General features: G+C 34.5%; 1 protein-coding gene across 3 annotated transcripts; it reads right to left on the reverse strand.

Annotated features, from left to right (window-relative positions):
- Positions 1-595: 595 nt before the first annotated feature.
- LOC125851767 (uncharacterized) lies at positions 596-11,400 on the reverse strand. Of its 3 annotated transcripts, none has more exons than XM_049531513.1 (10): positions 11,212-11,400; positions 9,585-10,142; positions 8,603-8,777; positions 8,274-8,502; positions 7,557-7,696; positions 6,821-7,323; positions 6,250-6,741; positions 4,076-4,738; positions 1,731-2,249; positions 596-1,101 (listed from the first exon to the last, which is right to left on the reverse strand). In XM_049531513.1, exons 2-10 carry the CDS (start codon positions 9,852-9,854, stop codon positions 877-879), a joined length of 3,216 nt encoding a protein of 1,071 aa, XP_049387470.1. In that variant the 5' UTR covers positions 9,855-10,142; positions 11,212-11,400; the 3' UTR covers positions 596-876. The 3 variants fall into 3 exon arrangements, with proteins under 3 accessions (XP_049387470.1, XP_049387473.1, XP_049387471.1); XM_049531516.1 differs by lacking the exon at positions 11,212-11,400 and adding an exon at positions 11,126-11,143; XM_049531514.1 differs by lacking the exon at positions 11,212-11,400 and adding an exon at positions 11,095-11,116.
- Positions 11,401-20,521: the final 9,121 nt, after the last annotated feature.

Below are 20,521 nucleotides of genomic sequence, written 5' to 3' on the forward strand. Positions count from 1 at the left end.
AGAAGCATCTCTTATGATGAATTTTAAAGCGAAGCCCTATGACGATCCAACCTTAGTTGAACTAAAAGTAGTCCTTAAAAATACCATAGAGGTTTTCTCACAAGGGGGAAATGGTGTGCTTCCTTACCAAAACCAGTTGTGTTCTAGATGTTGACATATTGAGGTAACAAATTTTAGTAGAAGCTTATAGTTCTCGATATTCTATTCACCAGGGTATTTATGATTTCACAAAGGACAATAATGTAAAGTATAATTTAAATTATGTCCTTAATTGTTTTCCTTAATAAGTGTGTTAATATGGAATAGAGGGAGTATTTTACTTGCAGATTACCCTCCTTCAGAACTCTATCATGCTCAGCAACCACTTGAAAACGTAATTCTGAAGTGAAACTAATGTGAAATCCGGAATTAGTAGTGACATTCTCAAGGAGTTCGACAATTAAAATGTAAATTTGATTATACTGTCCAATATCTCCAAGAAATCAATGAATACTAAAGTAAATATTTGAAGGCTGCATGCTTTTACCAAGAAAAAAGGAAATAAACTCAACCAAGAGCCTGATCCCCCTAATCCCCACGCCCAGAAGGAGCTGGAAAAATGAAGAAAAACAATGGACGTGTATGACTTCCACTAATCCAAGAAATACACATGGACAAACGTACATATATTTGCCCTTTATTGGCTCCTTATTTGAAATTGGGTGAAAAGAACACCGGCCGACTAATCGTTGAGATATCCAAAACATTAGGGCATACTGTACACCTATTTACGGGCAAAAACCCAGCAGAACAAAGGGGGCAGAGTAGGAATTGAACATCTAACTGTCTTGGCACTCTTACAACCTTTTTCTGATTAGGCTTTGCTGATTGGCATTCTTAGGACTGGTTTTTAACTACTCTAACATTGCTATAAAACCGTTTTAGGTCCTTGATAGCTCTTTCCTCAATCTGTATTGAACGTATAGATGAAGGTGTCTCAATTTCTGGTCTGAACCAGCGACTCGGACAACTAGATTCTGATGGTGAGCCTTGACCAGTCATCACAGAGAAGCCAGTAGTTGTTGTCTTTGGACTATGAGAGAGCGCCAACGGCTGCTTCCCCTACAGAAAAAGATTAGGCAGATATAATCTTGTGTAACTAACAAAAGGCATGTATGGATTAGGGATTCTGAATTCAAGTGCAGTTATAAATTGACCAACATATTAAAACAGATAATTAGCTAGAAACCAGCTGCCAGTACATATTCCTCGGAAATCCTAAAATAGTTCACTTGAGCATTGGGTTCTACACCTCAAATAAAGTGAAATTTGAAATAAGTTTCTAAGCAAAATACAAAAGAGAACATCGAGGAAATTACATGTAAAAGGTGAAGTGGTGGAATGTATTTAAAGATGAAGATAGACAAATTATTTTTGATGAAGATAGACAAATTATTTGGGACAAGGATTGTAGTAATCCTATTAGAAACACAAGCTATTTCCAATTGCCTATTATCACAGATCAAGTAGTTACTCAGTTACTCTAGACTAAAGGGCATTGTTTACCTGTATAGGTTAACAAACAGAAGAGTCGATCAGGCATGCAAGACAACTATAACTGGAATACAATGTAGCTAAACAGATAGTACTATGCAGCATGGATGTTCAGAAGTCCAAATTTTATTTCTGTAAACGCATGCACATTCTACCTTTGGCACAAGGGGGAACAGGGAGGGTAGAGAATAACCAACCTGCTGCAGTTGGATATCCCTGAGAGAGGGACGTAAACGAGGAGGCGTCCCGGAGGCTGCCCAAGGAGGGGTGTTCTTTTCCACATCAGAGACAGATGCTGTTTGTGACATGGGTATTGGGTTGGACTGTATAAAAGAACTCAACAATAATTTACCACCACTACTGTCACCAGAGGGATCTTCTACTGGGTCTGTGAGTTTCAACAGCTTTGTATCTATTACTTTGCTCTGCTCATCCTGTATTTCTCGAAGAGATGCAGAGCCTTTCGCAACCTTAGCACCACCCCAAGCAGGGCCATCACTTTTTTGCACAACTGGTGGCAGAACTACAACTTTAGGAACATCATCAAGAGCACCATTTAGAAACATGGAGAGTCCACCTTTCCTATTTTTCTTTTTTGATGCTACAACTGATGAACTGTTACTATTACAGGTAATTCCAAGGTGTCTCTGGGTGACAGAGGAAGAATCTTTTGCCTCTTGATTGGCAGCAGCTCCTTCCAAACCTTTGTGGCCATCCTACAATTGGAAGAGAACTATTAAGAAGCAAAACCATTTCCCCAGCCAAAATCATGAAGAAAAATAGAGTGCAAAAGTTCAATGACCCAATAAAAGCAGCTTCCATGCATAAAGAGCACTGGGGTTTTGCTGAAATGACTTGTTAGAGACCACAAAAAGACTCATAAGAATACCTCCTCAAACTAGTGGTGATACTCTTTTAAGTCAAATAACCAGATTCCTAATTTACTAGACTTTGAAAAGTAGTTATATAGCAGCTCCTCAATATAAAATATAAAACTGAAAAGGGTCCAAAATAACAGAGGAAAGTCATGACTGCTGTTTGTTACTGTTTTTCTTTTAAATACACTTCACATTAATGTACTGAACACACGTTTCATCAGCAAAATCATCCTTTACCTTTTACAAAGTGCCCTTAAACTATGTGAAATGAACAAAAACTGCCCTAGTTTGGTCCAAAAATGCCCCTGTAGTCAATAGTTTGGAAAATGCCCCTAGTTGTCAATAGTCGGAAAAAAACATGCCCTTGTCGTCAATAATTTGGTCCAAGAATACCCTTATTGTTACTTAATGGGTCAAAAATGTCCTTTTCCAAATAAATATATCATTTATTTTCTTTTTAAACATATTTTTTCCTGATACTGATTTTTTTAATTAGAAAATATTTATCCTGGTTCAATTTGGAANTTTACAAAATCCCCTTAAGCTATGTGAAATGAACAAAACTGCCCTCAGTTGATAGTTTGGTCCAAAAATGCCCCGGTAGTCGATAGTTTGGAAAATGCCCCTTGTTGTCAATAGTACAGAACAAAAAATGCCCTTGTCGTCAATAATTTGGTCCAAGAATACCCTTATTGTTACTTAATGGGTCAAAAATGTCCTTTTCCAAATAAATATATCATTTATTTTCTTTTTAAACATATTTTTTCCTGATACTGATTTTTTTAATTAGAAAATATTTATCCTGGTTCAATTTGGAAAAGAATAAGAAATAAAAATATTTTCTATTTTATTAGAAATTTTTTATAGTTATCTAAATGAGGATTAATGACGGGATTACTATGATCTTATATATACAATCTATATTCATATAAAAGGGTACATGGAGTTGGTCTATTTTAATTGTTAAAATGAGATTAAGAAGAAAAAAGATTATTCCATCCTTATTTATTAGTTAAAAGTGATTCTTAAAGGAAAGAAACAATATTAGTGTTCTTTAAAAGTAATATTTTTATTGGAATGCCCACATAGTAACCCCGTCATTAATTTTCATTTAGATAACAATAAAAAAATTCTCATAAAATAGAAAATATTTTTATTTCTAAATCTTTTCTAAATTGAAATGGGATAATCAATTTTTAATTAAAAAATCATCATTAGGAAAAGAATGTTTCAAAAAGAAAAATTGTTGGAAAAGGGAGCATTTTTGACCCATTAAGTAACAATAAGGGCATCTTTAGACCAAACTATTGATGGCAAGGGTATTTATGGATTAAACTACCAACTGAGGGCATTTTTGATTCATTTCACATAGTTTAAGGGCATTTTTTACCCTTTTTCGAATAAAAAATATACAAATACATAAGCAAACCAGGCTGTGTTGTAACCAATAATCTGACACTATCAAGTATCAACCTGATCATCTTAAGATTATAAAAGATATTTCACACTTTTCACTCTTCAGCACATCATTACCCTTCCACATATTAAAATGAAAAACCTTAAAACATGGATGATACTTTTTAATTGGTTCAACTGGACATGGAACATAGTTTACTGTCTTCCACACCAAGGGATTGAACAAATACAAAAGGATAAAACCTCACCTCGTACTGGACTTCAGGAATTTGAACACTCGAGGCACCCTTTCTGGGGCTGGGTTCAGCACTTTCACATTGACTGGATGCTACCTCAATTGGTGCTGCCTTTTGTTTGCTCTTTCTGCTTTGCTTCTTAGGTACATCCACTTTATTGCTCCCTTTTCCATCAGCAAGAACAGAGGATGATACTGTTGATTGGACCGTTTCTACAGGAACACCAAGCTCAGCAAGTGACTTCTCCAATGCTGACTTTGTCTGAAGCTTAGCAATTTGCTGGTTATCAAGAGTCTGCCCCTTGAATCGCTTCTCTTCAAGCATCTCAATCTGCTGCAACTTCTTCCTCAAAGCTCGTACTTGTTTCAGAACCCCTTCTTTAATTTCATCAGACTGTAGGAAGTTATCTAATCTCTGGTCTCTCACTTGTCTCAAAATTGGCCTGCTTGTACAGTTGCCACGTGTTCTAAGTGCCTCAATTTTTTCATTATCTTCTTCACTGTCTATAATGGCAGGGAAGGGGGCAGTAGGAGTTGGAAGCCGGCGATAACTCCAGGGTTCAGATGACTTCATATCCCACACTTTCTCAAGCATGACCAATACGTCAACTGAAGTATTTGCAACTGCATGGCCCGAGACTGTAAATATATAATCAAGATTGCGGATTGCAATATCCTGCAAGAAAAATCCACATAACTTCGGTAAGTGCTGCCCATAAAAATAGTCTTGAATGATAAGTAATGTAGGAAGCACCTGTAACCTACTAACGAGCCCGGCAGCAAATAACAAATCTCGGCACACTAATGCATGTAAGATTGTAAAATAAAAAGAAGAAAAGGTTAAAAAGTTAATCAAAGATTGTCCAGAATCTAAAGACTAAAAACTGTCACGAATAGACAATTGATAAAGAAATTGGGCTCAATTACCACTTCATTTGTATTTATATCATGTTTTACAGCCAAGTACAATCCACCATCAAATTTGAAGTCAAAAGCATAACAATTAAAAGTGAGCTGGGCATCTAACAAAAAACAATATGCAGTAAGAAAGACGAGTTGATTAGACAACAGGTTTTAACCTTTTCTTGAAGCCAGTCCATATTTTTTTTCAAAGGGAAAAGGCTCAAATATGCCATTGAACTTTCAGAAAAGGCTCATTTATGCCATCCGTTAAAAGTTTGGCTCATCTATGTCATTACCGTTTAAGAAAAGGCTCATTCATGCCATTATTTTTTAACGGTGGTTTAGCAAAACCATTTTTGCCACGTGGCCAATTATAATTCGGCCACGTCATTATTTTTTTTATGATAAAAAATCAAAATTTTGAACAAACATTTTTTTCAAAACCATTTTTTACACATGGCCAATTATAATTCGGCCACGTCATTATTTTTTTTATAATAAAAAATCAAAATTCTGAAAAAAAATAATGACGTGGCCAAATTATAATTGGCCACGTGGCAAAAATGGTTTTGCAAAACCACCGTTAAAAAACATTGGCATGAATGAGCCTTTTCTTAAACGGTAATGGCATAGATGAGCCAAACATTTAACGGATGGCATAAATGAGCCTTTTCTGAAAGTTCGATGGCATATTTGAGCCTTTTCCCTTTTTCAAAAGAAGCCTTTCCAACTAAGTGACTGAAAGATTGAAAGAAAGCTAGGATGGTAAGCAGATCTAATATAACCTTTTTGGGGGGGTTCCCCTCCACTTCCCTACCCACTAACTCTTTTTTGAGTCAGATGGCATTGACAAATCTGTCTCCCAGTGAACAAATCGTGAATCGGTCATGACTCTTAAAACATGTAGACTTTCAAGCAGTTTTGTTCAGAAACGACAGAGAACCAATACTCTACCACACATGGCTCTAGTAGCAGACAAAGAGAAGCAAGAAGAAGAAGAACTTTTAGAAGTAAGAGCCAGACTTATAGTCTCATTTTGTTAATCTTTTAATAGAAACAACCAATGGTTAATTATATTACAGAACAAGCACCTAACCCTGAATCTTTTAGCAAATAGAACTACAGAAGATACTCGCGAGAGTTTAGAACATGCTACTACTATAATTGCTATTTACTCTATCATTAGCATTCTAACTTTATAATTCCTGAACCTTATTACTACATCATAACCTCTCTTTGACAAAAGATCACAAAAAAGCACAGAGGGAGTCGACAAGAAAATACCTCACAGTGTTTCCTTAGATCTTCTGCCCCTAGTGAATCGGAAATTTCTAGCAGTTGAATAGAATTCCGTGGCTCCAACAAATGCTCGGCAGTCACCTTCTCACAAAGGCTCTTTAAGGTTGGTGCAGTCTTGTTTTTGGCATCGTCTTTTTCTGAGATATAGGAAACTTCCTCTGACTCAACCTCATCAAACATAAATCCCTCATTGAATTCATCTGTATCACTTTTCATCTTCTGCTTGAGTACAGAATGATTATTGGACATATTAGGTGGGTAACCAGGATGATATAGAGAAGTGATAATCAACAAATGGGTCTCCCCAACGGAAATTGAAGTTGCCTTTTTAACCCCATGTAACCGAGTTAAAGTAGGAGGTTTCTCCTTTCCTTTCTTCCCATCCCACATATACACATCACCTGTCACAGTAACTGCAGCTGTCCAATATTTCCCAGCAGAGATGCATGCTACATTTGTACCACATAGTGAATATAACTACAAATAATTAAGATATGTTAGACATTATTCATGCAGTGCTATAAACAGTATACACAACATAGACAGCAGCTAAAACCTGTTGACAATGCAGATCAGGATCAGATGACACCCAGTGAAATAATGTGCCGTCCTCTGTAAGAGCCACACTATGTGTATTCCCGGCAGCTATTGCAACCACATGAAGACGTTCCTTACGATGAAACTTCATTGGGATGTTGCCCATCTTTTTTAGGAACCGTCCAATCACAACTCTCTTTGGAGTAACAAGCCGGTGACCCCAAGTGAAAACCTCTCCATCAGATCCAAGAACAATTGTATGATACTTAGCTGCAGCAACTCCAACAAACGCCTTTCCCTTCAGATACTCAACTACCCTTGGAGCATAGTTAGAAGCGGAGTTAGATGTTCCATAGCCTAGCTGACCCTCCTTATTGCATCCCCAAGTGAAAACCTCACCCAAGTCAGAAACTACAACAGTGTGTTTGTTTGCTGCAGCTAGAGCAACTACTTTTGACCTCAGTGAACTCACTCTACGAGGTGTAGGTTGAGAGTCTACAGAAGTATACCCAAGTTGACCCTCTGTTCATCATCACTAAATGAATCAATATGCAGTAGGCATAAAGCCAAAAACACATTAACTGCAAGGACACTTGACCAGTTCATATGCACTAAATTACAACCAACAAGGAAGCATGACAATTTTAATACACCTAATAACATCATGGAAATAAGCATTTGAAACAATATTAGCTGCTCGGGATAACTGAAAGTGTTGGTAAATATGGCAATGTGAATATCAGGAAAGCATTTACCTCTGTTGGAACCCCAAGTGAAAACTTCTCCAGCCTCTGTTGCAATAACAGTGTGATGTTTAGCTGCAACAACAGCTTTCACTCGACGTGCCCCTAAACCGCAGATCACCTTCCGTGGAGTTATTACAGCAGCTTGGCCGCTGGAAGAAGAGGAAAGAATATACATTAACAAACACACTTGAAGCTTGAAACCATAAAGGAAACTAACTATGAACCTATACTGCTTTCATGAGAAAGTCTAAGTAGCAGAGTTGAAGAACAGAAAACAATAGAACACAAAATAATCACATTAAAACATTTAGGATTTTAAAAAAAATATCACTCCATTTCAATTTTTTTTAATCAGGAGTCACTCCATTTCATTTAAGTATCTTAGTTTACCTAAGCATGGAGTTCAAGAAAATGAAGGAGACTTGAGAATCTTGTGGTCTTAAGCTAAAGATGTGTATAATGTACCAAAAGGCCGATTGAATCTCGCGGTACGAAATATGCGATGTAGAATATTAGATTTAATTAGTTACTAAATATAAAAAGAGACATTATTTATCTTAACTGACGAAAAAGGAAAGTAAGATATTTACATTGAAACAGAGGGAGTACTAATTTGCCAAATGTCTTGCAAAATACAGATATATACTACATCCCTCTATAAAAACAGAAAAAATATATTGCTGGATTGTTCTGGACAATCAAAAACATTCCTCTTATTCAGGTTACCTATGTATATCAAAGTCAGGCTGCCCAAGACGGCCGCCTCTTCCAAAACCCCAAGTATAGAGTTCTCCACGGGCAGTAACGGCGGCACTATGAAATTTTGCTGCAGAAACCAACTTGATGACTGATCCATGGAGAGAATCAACTTTACAGGGTAACTTTTGAATGTGTGCGTTTCCAGTCCCTAGTTGATAATTCACACCACTGCCCCAACTGAAAACCTCCGTAGCAACTAAAAGGAAAAAAAACATGCAAAAGACAAAGAAAGTCAACCTATCCACTCCTAAAAGAATCATCAAGAGTTACAGAAATTGAAGAGTCTTCACATCCACCTGAATTATTCTTTTCAATGCCCTGTAAATCAGGCCCTGACAACAAATCAATGGGAGTCCTAGATTTCGTATCTTCCAGAGTGATAGAAGCACCAGACTGGAGAAGGATGCTAGAAACAGCAAGATGACCAAAATGCAGGGCGCGATGAAGGCTACTCCATCCTGATTCCCCATCCTGATAAGCTAAACATAGACTTCATAAGACAAATGTACATCAAGCTTTCTAAACAGACGAGATTAAATTGAAAAACTGACATCTTCAGCAATAGATAACCATTACTTTCAAGGTCAGAGGTCCATAACCATTGTACTATACCGCTAAGAATTACTGCACGACTGGAACCCATCCAACCTTATCTGGATTGTGACATATTTTTCTCTTCTAACTTGTCAGGATACAAACTTGATACAACATTGAGGACCATGCCATTTGGTTGTGTGCTCAATAAGTCCCTACAATCTTTCAAGTTACATTGATTTTCACACATGCCATAGAAAATACAGTTTTTTTTCATTTTTCACCCCTACTAGTAGCTTATCTGAACAAATCCCCAAGTCAGACATCAACACAAAACACATGGTTGGTACGATACACCAAATAGCACTCCACAGTTAGCAACTCAACATTACATTGGCATTCTAGCGAACACTTAAAAAAGACAAAAACACCACAGCCAGAGTATTTATCAAAGTACTATCAAAGGGAAAACAGAGTTGACAAATTAGCCATATGAGAAGAAGCGCACTATAAACAAATAATCAAATAACTAAGCCTTGAATACATTGATGTTTTTGAGTGTTGTCCACTATATCTAAGAAACATGCCAATGTTAACCAAAGAGTGAGAAACAAAGGGGGAAAAATGTAAGTAATTATTCACCCTATCACGTGACGGCTAAAACTAAGAGAGCAACAAGTCAGCATGCAAGTATAAATGACATCATAAAATTGAGATGACAGAAGGACCAGAAGACTAACACACCCTAGCATTAGGATCTGCACCAGCAGCAAGGAGCCTCTTAACAATTGGGATGTGATTTCTCCAGGTTGCAATATGAAGAGGTGTAAGGCCAAAGTCATTCCTAAAATTGATATTTCCTCCACTCTTCTTGAGGAATGCCAAAGAAGAATCAACATCAGCTACAGACCCGTCTTGTACTGCAGCCCACAGATCTTTGGAGAATCCATTGAATGAAACTTTTCTAGTAGGAATGTGTTGCTTCTGGCATGATAAATGAACTACTTCGTCCATTAGGTGATAATTGATCTAAGTTGGTCTCTATCTTTTGAATCTCTTATAAAGTTAGCAGCTGTCACTACCACTCACGACAGCAAAAAAAACTTTTGCCAAAATAATAGGCTAGTGAATATAACGTTCAAAGTTCTTCCAAGTTAGTATTTCAGAGTCTTCAGAAAATGAAATCAAGACATCTTGAACTTGTCGTACAACACGCTAAAACAATGTAGTCTTTAGAAAGACATCTCCATCAACGCCTCCCACATGAATGAATATACACCACAAAATAGTCCTTGGTATAGCCTGTCAAAGAAAATACCGAAATAAGAATTTCCACATTCTTTGACAGAGAATATAAGGCACATAGCATGACCATCTTGGAGAAGAAGACAAATATTATTTACAATGAAACATGTGTGTGAATGTGTATGTGAGATAGAGAGAAAGAGAGCAATCAGAAACACAAATAATAGTTTTACATCAGCTGGCATAACCAGACATCAAAGAGAGAGAGAAACACAAAAAATAGAGGGAGTTGAAAAAAACAAAAGCAAAGCAATTCAACTTCCCAAGATCTATTTTTTTTTAAACAAGCTACATTTGCAACCTTTCTTTTCTTATAAACAAACAATGTCTGAATTATAAATGGTGTACATCTCAGGCCTAACAATTTTAGGTCATCTAAACCAGTATTCTTCTTCTTAAAAACATCATTTGTATTCGTCAGATCAAACTAAATGATCCTAATCTGAATAAGGTATTCCCTCGTGATAGCGTACATGCTTATTCTTAACGTCTATCTCATTAGTCCAAATAATCAAATCCACATTGCAAATAAACAAATACTTCTTTTTAATAAAATACAACTCTATAATGTTCTGATTGATGGCAGGTAGGAGAGATGAGCGTTTAAACGAGTACAAACAGATATTTGAACATAAAAAGTAGATAAATATACTTTGAGGAGATACTTCCACCAACCCCCAACCCCCAAAAGTGCCCAGTCGAACACACAGTAAGTGTAGGGTAAAATTAAACCAAGCTGAGGAATTCTCCGCCATTTCAGAATGTCTCACTTTTGCAATACAAACAAAAAGTCAATCTCTAAGCAGAAAATCAGAACATACAAGATTGCTACACACAAGAATTTGGATCAGAACCCATCATCATCCTCGAAACAAAAAAAAACACGAAAAAAGGAAACTTGACCAGTAAAGCAAGGGATAGACTAAACATTCAAAATGGCACTGCCCACCATGCCAAAATCAAATCTTTCTCAAATTCACCAACTGGACAGTCCAAGAATAACAAAGATTGGTGGTAAAAGAAAACCCAGATCAAAATTGATGAAGATGTGCAATAAAAGCGTCACCTTTGACTGGTTGGATGAAAACAGGAAAGGTTCCGAATTAGCAAAATTTCTCCTCTCTCTTCTCTCTTCAAATATGGATAACTATATTAAAGTTGTGGAGGTGATCAACAGTGTGAAAGATTTTACATTTTTTTTGTTTTAGAGAGGAGAGAGGAAGAAGAAGCGGAGAATATACCCTAATAGAACCCAAAAATATGCAAAAAAAAAAATGGACAAGGGAAGAGTTTTGAAGAGAAATCCGATGCATTCGGAGGGTGATATGGTAAATGGGATTGTAAACACAGACGATAGTTCCCTTTGATTTAACTTATATTACGATATTTAGTAGGTTTTTGGTCATTTGATATCGTATCATTATATGAAATTCTTAGATGAAATCAATGTTTGGATATGTGATTATATATTCTCCAAAAATATTGATTTGGAAATATAATATCATGATTTGGGATTTTTTAAAATATAAAAATTGATTCACAAGTTTATATTTTGTTAAAACAACCGCATATTTATATCTACTGACCATTTATTTCATATGTAAATAAAACTTAGGCTAAAGTCATTGACGGCCTCTTAAAGTTGTATGCATAATTCACTTAGACATCATATCTTAGGTTTTTTCCAATTAAACACCTTTATTAGTTAAAAAGAACATACATATTGAACATTTTCTGACAATCAACTAAATATAGAGAGTGTGTGTCATACACTCACGAATGATATGGCATAGTAACCAATAAAAAAAGACATGCAGCATTGGGCTCATAATAACAATTCAAACATAAATTAGAATGAAAAATAAAATAAAATTTTGTTGTAAATATGTTTGTGTGGATGTCCATAACTTCAAGGTTTAATTACACCATAATGTATAGTAACTCTCACACCTTCCATAATCTCCCCCCTTGATATTCCTCCATTATTTATATGGTTAATGTCATATTTATGACTAACCATTTAGTATGACTCTATGTGATACTATAAACGATAAAGGGTCTAAAATACCCTCAAACTATTAGAAATGATATAAAACTACCTTTCATCTACCTTTTAACTCCCAAATACCCTTAACATCTACCTTTGGGTCCAGCATTGACCTTTTTTTTAATAGCTACTCAGAATTTAATTGTTTCCCTAAATATGCGGTGATATTTTATTGGTCACATTTTAAATAATCTAAATTAATTTACGAACTCACCAATTCCTAATTTGACCAACCCAAATCATATCCACCCGATCCACATTAACTTAAACTCCACTGAACCCATCTTTGTTCTTTTTTGCTCTATAACTCATCTTCCTAAGCGTCAAGAATTTCATGAATAGTTTGTCAATTAGGTGAAGAATCTCATTTTACCCAATAACTTATATATCAGTTGAACAATAGCAATTAAAAGAAATTAAATGGTTAACACTGATGCCATCATTGTTGCTCATGATGGCAATATCTATACCTTTCGAACCATCACCATTGGAGTTTTCAGAACCTAAGTTGGGTTTGTTGACTCCTCTAATTTCCAGAGAAGTCGTCAGAAAGTTCACCGACGACGGGTGTTGAAGTTGCAGAAGTTGGGATGGTGGTGTTAGACTTATGAATTGTTCTCCTATTACCGTGAACTCACCGGTAGATCAAGAAATGAAATTAGCTAAGACGAGTGAAAGTGACAACTAACAAAAATGAAATATGGTAAACAATTAGGAGGAGATGGATGAAGTATGTCTTTTATATAAAGTCTCTTCATAGTTTTTATAATGGAAAAAATGGAGAATTTGGATATGTTTGGTTAAGTTAATATGGATCGGGTGAGTATGATTTGGGTGGGTCTAATTAGAAATGGATCGATTTGTAAATTAATTTAGATTATTAAAAATGTGACCAATAGAATATCGCCACGTATTTAAGGAATTAATTAAATTTATTTAAATGAGTGATTGTTAAAAATATGGTCAATATTGGACCAAAGGTGGATGTCAAGGGTATTTGGGAGCTAATAGGTGGATAAAGGGTAGTTTTATACGATTTTCAATAGTTTGAGGGTATTTTAGGCCCTTTCCCGTACACTAAATAGAGGCATTAGAGTTCACACTTGATACACTTGAATACTTGGAAGAATAAGACTAGCTCGGATCTCTTGTCTCCCTATTTCTATTGCTTTCATCTTCTATATTTCTTGTCTTATTTTGCTTTAATTTTATAACATCTTATCTACACGAGTCTCTAAACTCATTTCAATATCATCTTCGAATAGAGTTCAATTTGATTCCGTAAGTGGTGACCAATTTGATTTAGTAAGTGGTGACCAATTGATGAAAAAAAGGTAAGTTATTAGTATTGTTGAGATTGTGTTGTTTTCTTTTTGTAACAAGGTGAATGATTAATACTATTGTTACTATGTCTTTTTTTTTCACCTATGACTATATATACTTTCTTTTGTATGTGAAACTTATTATATATTTTATTTATGATTATGCTCACTATTTTTTTATTACATAAGGTTTTAATTTATTTTGTTTTGTGTGTGAAANTAATTTACGAATTCACCAATTCCTAATTTGACCCGCCCAAATCATATCCACCCGATCCACATTAACTTAAACTCCATTGAACCCATCTTCGTTCTTTTTTGCTCTATAACTCATCTTCCTAAGCGTCAAGAATTTCATGAATAGTTTTTCAATTAGGTGAAGAATCTCATTTTACCCAATAACTTATATATCAGTTGAACAATAGCAATTAAAAGAAATTAAATGGTTAACACTGATGCCATCATTGATGCTCATGATGGCAATATCTATACATTTCGAACCATCACCATTGGAGTTTTCAGAACCTAAGTTGGGTTTGTTGACTCCTCGAATTTCCAGAGAAGTCGTCAGAAAGTTCATCGACGACGGGTGTTGAAGTTGCAGAAGATGGGATGGTGGTGTTAGACTTATGAATTGTTCTCCTATTACCGTGAACTCACCGGTAGATCAAGAAATGAAATTAGCTAAGACGAGTAAAAGTGATGACTAATAAAAATGAAATATGGTAAAAAATTAGGAGGAGATGGATGAAGTATGTCTTTTATATAAAGTCTCTTCAAGGTTTTTTATAATGGAAAAAATGGAGAATTTGGATATGTTTGGTTAAGTTAATATGGATCGGGTGCGTATGATTTGGGTGGGTCTAATTAGAAATGGATCGATTTGTAAATTAATTTAGATTATTTAAATATTACCAATAGAATATCGCCACGTATTTAAGGAATTAATTAAATTTATTTAAATGAGTGATTGTTAAAAATATGGTCAATATTGGACCAAAGGTGGATGTCAAGGGGATTTGGGAGCTAATAGTTGGGTGAAAGGTAGTTTTATACGATTTTCAATAGTTTGAGGGTATTTTAGGCCCTTTTCCGTACACTAAATAGAGGCATTAGAGTTCATACTGGATACACTTGAATACTTGGAAGAATAAGACTAGCTTGGATCTCTTGTCTCCCTATTTCTATTGCTTTCATCTTCTATATTTCTTGTCTTATTTTGCTTTAATTTTATAACATCTTCTGCACGAGTCTCTAAACTCATTTCAATATCATATCCGAATAGAGTTCAATTTGATTCCATAAGTGGTGACCAATTTGATTTAGTAAATGGTGACCAATTGATGAAAAAAGGGTAAGTTATTAGTATTGTTGAGATTGTGTTGTTTTCTTTTTGTAACAAGGTGAGTGATTAATACTATTGTTACTATGTCTTTTTTTTTCACCTATGACTATATATACTTTCTTTTGTATGTGAAACTTATTATATATTTTATTTATGATTATGCTCACTGTTTTGTTATTACATAAGGTTTTACTTTATTTTGTTTTGTGTGTGAAATATTTTGGGTTCACATGAAAATTGAAAAAAGGTGGTGGTAGTGAGCAGTTTTATTTTAGTGTAATTGGATTTTTTTTTTTAGTGTGCAATTAATTTTTTAGTGTACAATTGATTCCTTGATTTATAACGGTAATTCACTAACTTAATTATTGTACACTAAACATAATATAATACAATACTATACGCAACTCTTTCTTTTGATAAGTTTAAGATATTAGTACATACTTTGTTGAGAATATTTTTATTGTGTATGTTAATCACAAAGTGATAATATTTTTTTAAGGCTCAACGGTGAGTCCTATTATATTTGCCTTGCTATGTCATTGATTGAGGGTAAGACGAAGGATTCAAGTCCTATCGTACCAAGAGGGTAATACATCGGGTGAGAGTCTTGGTGCATCATGATAATAAAATGTTGGGGTTGGATCACAAAAAATAATGACTTAAAACATTTTTGTATGGGTAAGACGTTGGGTTTAAGTCCCAACGCAATATAATGACGATGTAGTGATGACTGAGCAAATTGATATGCTTTTGATAAAAGTCATGAAATACGCCCAATTGATTTGCTTCATTCCCTTATGTGAATATGGTACCAGTGCATATTTTGTCTGGAATATGACAAGTGATTGAATATATGAATATGGGTGTGGTAAAATGTTAATGGTCATCATTATGATAATTAAAAGGAAACATTATGGGTTCTTAATTAAGATGATCCTTCAAAATGTGAAGGTAACTTTTACCATCAAAGTTGTATTAAAGATTATTGGCCATGTTATTGTTAGTGTAAGTTCAATTTGAAAAGTTTTATAAATCCTCCATCAAATTAAAAGAAAAAAAAAACGTGAAAGTGATTTTTATCTTTCAAGGTGATGATGAGGTGGGACATGTAAATATACCAAATATCAAGATGTGACAATGAGCTTCTAATGAAAAACTTATGGAGTACGTATAAATGGATATAATCAACTCCTTAAAGAGATTATGGCTTATAATAAGCATTGTGAATGCTTATCCATTCTTGAAAGTGAATGTGATAAAACTAAAGATAAGGACATGATCATGTATGGTTGGATAAATGTCATCTCACCTCTATGGGAGGTTTGAGAAAATAAAAAAAATATATAATTTGACATAAATGGTCATTTAGTCATGCACTTTGAGTACATCACAAATATTGAAATACATTTTATTATGAACCACTAAAGGCCGGGCAAAAAGAAAGAAATAACTATTTCCTATAAAGGTTGTAGTCATGACCAACATAAATATTATTGTGTGACAACACAAATTTGTCATTGATTGTCAAGAAACAAGTCTTGTATATAATAATTTTAACCATGACAAATAAGAATAATTTTCTCCTTGAAGAAGATGGTCACCATACGAATGATGTTGTGAAATTTATGGTAGTACAAAAAATTAATTGAGAGATCTGAAATTGCTAATTTGTTACTATTCAAAGAAATGAAATTGTTCATAGTATTGGGGTTGTATAAATCTAAAATGAAACTTTTTAAGTTTCAGATGAATGAAAAGAAAATTATTATATTGAGACTATAAATTATGGGAAGACTTAATATCTTCATATTACTACAACGAAGCGGGGTTATAAATATTTACGTAAAAGATTATCCATTTTTTCCTCTTGTTTGTTGTATACAAATATGAGCATAATGATGAAATCACATGCAAAAGTAAACTACAAGTTTACTAGAATAAATATCAATTGACATACTCGGTTGGCCATTCTGATTCAAATGTGATGCAAAAGATATTAAGAATTCACGTGGCTATATGTTGAAGAAATAAAAAATTCTTCAAGAATTAACTTTTGATGTTTGTTCTCATGATAAAATGGTCATTGTACCAGCTAAGATTGGGATTGTATACCCTAAAATTATTTGAAACATATAAAAAGGTGAATATAAGCTCGTTCACCTGCCATATGAACCGATTACTATTATGATTTAATAGATGCATCTATGATATGATCACGTGTGCATTTGTATCAACTTACAAATTAATTTTTGTCAAGTTGTTTGCTCGAATTGTTAAATTAAAAGCACAGAACTATAAAATTATGTTGATAATGCTGGTTGGTTTAGCAGAAATTGTATGCCTCAAATTAAAGCTAGACCATTGATTATGAGAACAAATCTCTCAAATAAAATTTGATATGAGATGAGCTTATTTAACATGCACACATCAAGCCAATAGGGTTCTTCCATCACAATTGGTTCAGGGCCAAGAACCAAATAATTTCCATCTAAATATTTTATGTGTGCATATACGATTTTATTGCCCCACCACGCACAATGATGGATCCGCAAATGAGGTTGGGGGAAAATGTTAGATTTCCTAATATTAGGGGGAGATATGTTTAGCAACTAAAAATTATGTGTGAAGTGAATTATCTAGATCCACGTTAAAAAATGTGAACTTCAAGTTCAAAAGATAATTCTTTTGTAAAATATTGTAAATAATTTGCCAGATGTATTTACTGACCCAATATTTTAATTAAGTTCTAAATGATCCAATAAATAATCCTTGAAGGACAGAGTCTATGGTACGCCAGAAGCGTGATAGACCAATCGATTCCAAACGTAAACTTCTTGAGGAAGGAGAGGAGAAAATTATCAAAATGGTCATGATAATGAGGTAAATGGTTTGAAAGAGCACTATGACACATAACACTTTATAAAAACCTCGGCAAAGGTTCAAATACCTGAAATAATGAAAAATGAAGAGATCTCAATAAGCTATGTCATATTGAAATCGAGTCAAAACAATCGTCGACGATATCTTTGATATAATGTGGTGCTCAACATTACAAATGGTAATGAGGATCTTGTAAACAATTGGCCAATAAAATATGCAATTCAAGTATATTGTATTTCACTTGAAAAGTGATGTCTTGAACTTGCAGTCCCATAGATTAAGGAATAATGTCAGTGGGGGTATAAATGAATTATTATGGCGAAAGTATAATTGTAAGATTTAAAGTATGAATTGTGCCTTGGGGCATAAAAAATTATCGCAAAAGTCCAGACATTATTGTACGGAGATATGTTCTCCAGTGGTGAATGCAATGAGGTTTCTTTCAAACTGGCAATAGATGAAATACTTGAATATGTATAATGAAATCATTGTCATGTCTAGCTAGACAGTGAAGGTTCTATGAAAATCTTTGAAGGATCTAAAAGATTTTAAAGTGATTCCATTGAATAGTACCCCACTGGTTGTGAGATCGCTTAAAATACATAAAGATCAATTTTAATCTTATGAAAATGGTTTGCACATATTATGTGTTAGTGCAGTCGATGCACTTATTTTTCATGCTATTATTATTCATGAGACAATATTTTTATTAATGTGCAAAAAAGAGATAATTCACTTGGAGATATTTGATTCGTATCAAGTTGGTATTAATATAGTATTTCTAACCAATATTGTCAAGGTTCTATTGGTTATATATGTCATACCCCGAGCCTACACCCTGAACGTAGCCGATACTCAAGAACCATTGCTGGCCCAAAGCGAACCCTTGGCCTGGCTCAACTCTCAGCGGAAGATTTACTCAACATAAGATGAAATCAAATGTAAACTTTAACTCAAAATCACAAAAGATAATCTCATAATATTTTATAAATAAAACATTCAAACTGGCCTCAAGGGCAACTCAAGTCTAGAACATAACAACTGAAATGAACAAGACTCATGAACTACTGTCTATCTATCTATGAAACCTTTAATACTATGAGGGATGTCGGGACAAGACCACCGATCATCCTAAGAAACTGAATAACAGAAAATAAATGAGGGATCCTCTGGATGTAAGCAAGCTCGCTAAAATACTCTAGAACTCGATTGGATCAACGAAGCGCTGGTTGATTATCCTGGTTACCTGTATCTGCATCATGAAAGATGCAGGCCAAATGACATCAGTATATGAAATTTACGAGCATGTAACGAGAATACTGAACATAACCTACAAGCTTGAACTGATAAAAAAGAAGCATACTCACCTCGACTCGACTCTACTCTACTCAAGAACTACTCATGGATACTCAACTCAATGCAATATAAAACGATGATAAAAGTGCAGTTTATATAAAGCATGTAAAAGAGTAATAGCAACTCAATGTATTTAAAAATACAACAATAACTCAGTTTGTATATAAAAATACAACTGACAACCATCATTATGAGCTATGTGATGATACATCGTCTAGCCCATGCTACCAGTACTATCCTATACTTTATCGGGGGTATAGAACTCCTCAACTAAGTGGATCTACTAGTCTATGCTTAAAAATCAATAAGGAATCATCTAAAAAGTATGAACCTTTATACCCACATTGGCTACATGGTTTGTGGGGGCTGTGAGTTGTTAGGATTCTCCCTCACATCAATGCTCAATACTAATCCCAAAATATAACTTAGCTCATTATGTTTTAAAGAAAATATTTCCTCTTCCTCAACTTCGAGATTATTACTCAAAAAGTTTCTCTAAAATGAGTTAGTACTTAAAACTGCTCATGAACTCTTTTGGAAATCGGTATTTCCTCTCATTTTAAATGTAAAAACATTTGATCTTGAGAATACTTAGTTCCCTTATATCATTTTAAAGAAAATGAACTCAAATCTACTTGTCCTCAACTCAAATGTTCAAGTGTTAAAACAAGTTTTAAAAGATTGTAAAAAGACTTCTCAAAATGATTCGAAAGAACTTTCAAGACTTAATTCTTAAATCTACCTTTAATTTGAATTATGAATTCAAGATTATGATTTATGATATGAAGGATATCGTGATGATTAAATGAGTTTTAGATAGTTAATAATGAGAAACGATTGAAAAACACTGTCTGGAGATCAAGTCCGCGACATATTTTTTGAAACAATGGAGTCTGCGTTCTCTCCGCGACGCGGACATAGAAATTTCTCTCTGGGGGAGCAAACCCACGGCGCAGACTTGGGCGCCAATTTCTGCCTGATCTTTTCTACCTCTCCAAAAATCGATCACCTCATACCCACTGAAATTCTAAGGTAAAAACTCTCGAATTCTTATAACTCAGGACAATTCCAGCGAAACCTACTCAAGAACTATCAATTTACTCAACCCCTTAACAAAATCTTCGCCTCAAGCACTTAATTAAACATCATGGTTCAAGAATGAAAAATAACTCTTCAAGAAACTCATCAAGAACTTAATTCCTCAATATCTAGGGATGAATTCGATAATGTAAAACATGATTGGCGTGTGGATGAACGAACCCAACAGTATGAAAACTTACATACCTCGATTTGGCTAAACAAATCCTTGATTCGCTAAAACCTTTTTCGTATTTCCTTTTCTCCTCTTCTTGAATTCTCCTCTAAAACCCTAAGCGTTGTTTAGAATTGTAAAACTGACCCAAATCAGATTACACCCAAAATTATT

This window comes from Solanum stenotomum, unplaced genomic scaffold, assembly GCF_019186545.1.
Source record: "Solanum stenotomum isolate F172 unplaced genomic scaffold, ASM1918654v1 scaffold29892, whole genome shotgun sequence".
NCBI lineage: Eukaryota > Viridiplantae > Streptophyta > Magnoliopsida > Solanales > Solanaceae > Solanum > Solanum stenotomum.

Excerpts from the sequence above, each read along its gene's own strand:
- LOC125851767 (XM_049531513.1), bottom strand. The coding sequence starts at position 9,854 with ATGGACGAAGTAGTTCATTTATCATGCCAGAAGCAACACATTCCTACT. Across the intron at positions 8,778-9,584 it reads GTGCAGATCCTAATGCTAGG|GATGGGGAATCAGGATGGAG; the intron begins GTGTGTTAGTCT and ends TTAGCTTATCAG. Across the intron at positions 7,324-7,556 it reads CACTTGGGGTTCCAACAGAG|AGGGTCAACTTGGGTATACT; the intron begins GTAAATGCTTTC and ends GATGATGAACAG.